Source organism: Octopus bimaculoides, chromosome 6 (genome assembly GCF_001194135.2).
Source record: "Octopus bimaculoides isolate UCB-OBI-ISO-001 chromosome 6, ASM119413v2, whole genome shotgun sequence".
NCBI classification, from domain to species: domain Eukaryota; kingdom Metazoa; phylum Mollusca; class Cephalopoda; order Octopoda; family Octopodidae; genus Octopus; species Octopus bimaculoides.
Genome location: NC_068986.1, coordinates 21989661 through 21995657, shown reverse-complemented (window position 1 = coordinate 21995657; position 5997 = coordinate 21989661). Strand labels below are relative to the sequence as shown.

General features: G+C 38.2%; 1 protein-coding gene across 1 annotated transcript in view; it reads left to right on the top strand.

Moving 5' to 3' along the window:
- Positions 1 to 5997, top strand: part of LOC106870243 (jmjC domain-containing protein 8) — a 34596-nt gene that overhangs the window by 8082 nt on the left and 20517 nt on the right. Inside the window, exons 4-5 of the mRNA XM_014916260.2 lie at positions 4518 to 4614; positions 5475 to 5543. Coding sequence (XP_014771746.1) covers positions 4518 to 4614; positions 5475 to 5543 — 166 coding nt within the window. The remainder of the gene's footprint in view (positions 1 to 4517; positions 4615 to 5474; positions 5544 to 5997) is intronic.

Below are 5997 nucleotides of genomic sequence, written 5' to 3'. Positions count from 1 at the left end.
ATATATATATATATATATATATATATATATATACAACGGGCTTCTTTCAGTTTCCGTCTACCAAATCCACTCACAAGGCTTTGGTCGGCCTGAGGCTGCAGTAGAAGACACTTGCCCAAGGTGCCACGCAGTGGGACTGAACCCAGAACCATGTGGTTGGTAAGCAAGCTACTTACCACATAGCCACTCCTATGCCTATTAAAGTTTTTTAAATAGATCATGCATTTTAATTGTTTTGTTATTCAATCTTCATTATATCTGTTTTGCCCTAGTTCTTGTTAGATCCTGTAAAAGTTGCTCAGCTCTTGATAACAATTGGCTAAACTTTAAGTTGATTTCAACAAATAAGTGTTTGTTGCATTCAGGAACTCACGACTTTACAACTAAATGGTTACTTTGGTAAAATTATGTCTAATAAAATTTTTTTATTTGATAACTGCCAAATATTTTAATTGAATTGATTTCCATAAATTTCTTTTCACTAAGGCTAATAAGCTTATAGCAAAAATATTAATATAAATAAATTATAGGTATTTTAGGTACAAGCACATGGCTGTGTAGTTCTTTCTCTTGGTTCAGTCATTAAACTGCAGCCATGCTGGGGCACTGCCTTGAAGAATTTTTAGTTGAAGGAATCAACCCCGGTATTTATTTTTTTTAAAGCCTGATACTTGTTCTGTTGGTCTTTTTTGCCAAACCACTAAGTTATGGGGATGTAAGCAAACCAACACCAGTTGTCAAGCAGTGATGGAAAACAAACACACACAAACAATACACACACATAGGTATATACATATAACAGGCTTCTTTCACTTTCTGTCTACGAGATCCACTTACAAGGTTTCAGTCAGCCCAAGGCTATAGTAGAAAACACTTGCCCAAAGTGCCAGGCAGTGGGACTGAACCTGGAACCATGAGGTTGGAAAGCAAGCTTCTTATCACACAGCCATGCCTGTGCCTATAAAATCTTTCTTTCTTAAACACGTGGTTTCGAGTTCCATTCCACTGCATGAGAGAGAGAGAGAGAGAGAGAGAGAGAGAGAGAGATGCATACATACATAAATAGAGAGATAGTTAGGTGGTTTGTCACTACAGTAACTGACAAGTTTTGTCATTCTATGATATTAATATTAATGAGGAGGAGACCCCCTTCGGTCATGAATGACCATGGGACTGCACCTAGAAAGCTACCCTCCAAGGCACAAGTCCAGGCAAGGTTGTTTATGGAAGACCAGCAGTCGCCCATGCATACCAGCCTCCCCTCTCCATACCATTGATGTTATCCAAGGGAAAGGCAAAGGCTGATACAGCTTGGCACCAGTGATGTCGCAACTCATTTCTACAGCTGAGTTAACTGGAGCAATGTGAAATAAAGTGTCTTGCTCAAGAACACAACACGCAGCCCGGTCTGGGAATCGAACTCACAACCTCACGATCGTAAGCTCGATGCTCTAACAACTGAGCCATGTGCCTTAATTAATATTAACAACTGAAATTAATAATGGTTTCAGATTTAAGACAAGGCCATCAGTTTTGAGAATGAGATTGTTGATTGCACCAACTCAAGTTGATATTTTGGTCTTGTACTTTGTTTGACAAGTAACTTGATCTGTATGTTGTTGAAACTGAAGCAGTTGCATCATAGGAGAGTCATTTCTGTCATAGAAGACAAACAAGCAAAAACTCTTACATTCACTTTCATTTATTTCTTAAAGGTACTGTTTACTATGAAGTGTGAAGAAGTTTCATCTCACTTCTGCATCTGTTAAAAATCCTTTTCTGCTCAGACATCATATGTTGTTATGTGGAGTTTTTTTTCCATCTTTCTTTTGCTCTTTTTTAATTTTTTAATTTTCTTTCTTTTGTTTTCTTAATAACATTCTTCTTTGTTGTTGTTGGCACTCCGTCGCTTACGACGTCGAGAGTTCCAGTTAATCCGATCAACAGAACAGCCTGCTCGTGAGATTAGCGTGCAAGTGGCTGAGCAATCCACAGACACGTGTACCCTTAACGTAGTTCTCGGGAATATTCAGCGTGACACAGAGTGTTACAAGGCTGACCCTTTGAAATACAGGTACAACAGAAACAGGAAGAAAGTTGTGGTGAAAGAGTACAGCAGGGTTCGCCACCATCCCCTGCCGGAGCCTCGTGGAGCTTTAGGTGTTTTCGCTTAATAAACACTCACAACGCCCGGTCTGGGAACCGAAACTGCGAGTCCGCTGCCCTAACCACTGGGCCATTGCGCCTCCACAACATTCTTCTTTAACCCTTTAGCATTCACCTTATTCTGTCAAAAGTAATGCTTATTTATTGACATTTTCAATGAATCATGCATTATTTTGTAGCTTCAAGGTTTTGATGAGATAACTGAAAATTTTCACAATGATATTGTTGGGTTGGTAGGTGACAAGCTGACAGAAATGTTAGCACACCGGGCGAAATGCTTAGCGGTATTTTGTTTGCTGTTATGTTCTGTGTTCAAATTCCGCCGAGGTCAACTTTATCTTTCATCATTTCGGGGTCGATAAATTAAGTACCAGTTATGCACTGGGGTCGATATAATCGACTTAATCCCTTTCTCTGTCCTTGTTTCTCCCCTCTATGTTTAGCCCCTTGTGGGCAATTAAGAAATAAGAAACATTAGCACACTGGGCGAAATGTTTAGCAGTATTTTGTCTGTTTTTATGTTATGAGTTCAAATTCTGCCGAGGTCGACTTTACCTTTCATCCTTTCAGAGTCGATAAATTAAGTAGCAGTTGTGTACTGGGGTCGACCTAATTGACTATCTCCCCTCCTCCAAAATTTCAGGCCTTGTGGCTAGAGTAGAAAAGAATAATTATTGTTTTATTTACGTTCTGAGTTCAAATTCCACCGAGGTCGACTTTGCCTTTCATCCTTTCGGGGTCGATAAATTAAGTACCAGTTGCGTACTGGGATCGATCTAATCGACTGCCCCCCCCCCACTCCTCCAAAATTTTGGGCCTTGTCCCTAGAGTAGAAAAGGATATTGTAGCATTGGTGTGAGAAGCCACATATGACATAGTTTGAGCATAAAGCAGGTTGAATATTTTGGTCTGGTTTAAATGCGAAAGGGTTAAGATAGGACTGGCTAATGTGTTTTCCTTGTCAAGTTTGCTATGCAGAATATACATCATTTTATGTTTTTCTTAGTTGTTCTTTTGTGTCAATAACATTCTTGTTTTTGAACTTTGGACTTGTAGATAGGTAGGTGATAGGAACTATTGTTGCTTTCAGATCCTCCTCCTCCTCCTCCTCTCAATTTTTTGCTTTATTTATTTATTTATTGTAGTTGTTATTACCAATAGTTATTATTTGTGTTGTTTCCTTCTTACATTAGGGATGGGGAAAACAGTTGGAGATGTTGTTTGTTGTATGTTGAAAAATAATTTCAAATTCATCACCATCACCGTCATCACCACCACCACCACCATCATCATCATCATCATCATTGTCATCATCATCAACTTGCATGATTTTCTATGCCTGGATGCCCTTCCTGTCACCAACCCTCACCAGTTTCCAAGCCGGGTAATATTTCTCCATGGCCAGAAATGGTTTTTGCAGAATATTGGAAACGAATGACACCGCCTGTATGACAGTGACACTCATTTACAACTATTACACAATGACAAGAGAAGGACACACGAATACACAAATGCTCACAGTCGTACATACACATCTCATCATCATTTAACATCCATGCTTGCATGAATGTTAAATGATGGTCGTGATATATATATATATATATAAATTCTGTCTGATCCATACTTGCATGGGTCAGACAGAATTTATTGAGGCAGATATTCTATGAATGGGTGCCGTTCCTGCTGTAGACTGTCACTTGGAAGACTGGAAACAAGCAACGTCACTTGTATGATGGTGATGCTTATTTAAAATCATCGCATGATGTCAAGACAAGGCTACAATAAAATACACACACACACACACACACACACACACACATGGCTTCATTCAGTTTCCATCTACCAAATCAATTCACAAAGCTTTGGTCAGCCTGGAGTTATTAGTAGAAGGCACTTGCCCTAGGTACCATGCAGTAGAATGGAACATGAGAACACATGGTTGGGAAGAAAGCTTCTTATCCACACAGCTATGTCTGCACCTATGTGTGTGTGTGTCCCCATCATCGTTTGACAACTAGTGTTGGTGTGTTTACATCCCCGTAACTTAACAGTTCAGCAAAAGAGACCGATAGAGTAAATACCAGGGTTAAAAAATAAGTACTAGTTGATTTATTTGAGTAAAAATTCAAGGCAGTGCCCCAGCATAGCCACAATCTAATGGCAGAAACAAGTAAAAAGAAAGAAATTTTTTAAAAAATACGTCCAAGGGGAATTGAAATGGTTCACTTGGGAATTAAACTGGTATTGTAGATTTGACTGCTACTGTTCTGCTACTTTCATGATTACGTTTATAAATTCTGTATTTCTGGTATTTGTTGACTGAATATTTTCTTTTTATTTTCTTTCTCAAGCAATTCAGAAAAGCCTGTTCAAAAGACAATCTCTTACAAATGTATGGTGACAAAATAGTTCGACTGTCTACAGCAAACACTTATTCTTATAAGAAAGGTTTGTATTTAACACATACATGCACTTTGTTGTATAGTCCCAGCTCAACCTTGATTAAACTGACCTATAATCAAATGTGTTTCATTCAAAACCATTTCATTTTTTTTTTTTGGCATTGTACACCATGCTTTAAATTATCCGTTGTATTCAATGTGGTAGTAGATAGAATGTCTTAGTCTTATTCTCTCATGTCCATTTGGCCTGTACATCAAGCAGCAAGGCATTTCCAATCGTCCTGGTTTCAGACATAATTACCTGCATCTTCCCAACTGATGCTTTGTTGCTTCAGTTCTTCTTTGAAGGTGGTGTGCCATGTTTACTTGTGTCTCCCTCACTTTCTTCGTCTCTCTGATGGTATACATTGTATTTCTGTCTCTAGTATTTCTTTTTCTGACGGTCAGAATATATGACCTGCAAGTTTCACTCTTCTTTCTGTCACAATCTCATGCCAGTTGCACAGATTGGCTCTTCTCAGGACATCAGAGTTTGTGATTCTGTCCCTATAAGTGAATTCGAGCATTCTGTGTTGACTCGTTAGTGAAATGCATTCAATCTCAGAGTGATCTTGGCAGTTATTTTCCAAGTTTTTCCTGCGTAGACTGCTCTTGACAGGACAAGGCTCTGGTACAGCAGGATCTTCATACAGTTGCTAATCAAAGTGCTTGCCCAGATCTTGTTCATTCCTTTGAACACTGATGCTTCTTGCCTGATTCTGAATTTGACATCTGCCTCAGCACTCTCTCCCTTTCTCAATGAGTCCTTTCAACTTTTTACATTTTTTGACAAAGATTCTCTTCTTGCAAAGAAACTATTATTTTCTTGCATTTCTAAAATTGCTAAATTTTTTGTTATCTTTACAGTTGATGTGCCATTGCGGAAATACCTTACAGAGTACATGCAGCCTCAAGATTTAAAGACGCCTGGAAATGGTGAGTAAAATATTTAATATCATTTCCTGAGTTATTATCGGTTATTTTATTTATTCCTGATATTAGACTTGTATTCCTTGTGTTTGTCCCCCACCACCATTTGACAACTGGTGTCAGTTTATTTACAACTCAGTAACTTTGCAGTTCAGCAAAACAGACTGATAGAATAAATATCAGGCTTTAAAAAAAAGTAAAAAGTATTGGTGTTGATTTGTTTGACTAAAACCCTTCAGAGTGGTGCCCTAGCATGGCCACAGTCAATGAGTGAAACAACTAAAAAATAAAAGATCATACATTAACTACACACATTCCTTCTCTGGACTTTTCCATTTCCCTTTCTGATGAAGGGCTATGCTTGAAATGTCAAAAAAACTTTTTCTTTTTACCAAGCATCAAACTAATATATTCCATGTGCATGTCTCGTTTTGTTATTATTATTTTTAATGTTCGATTA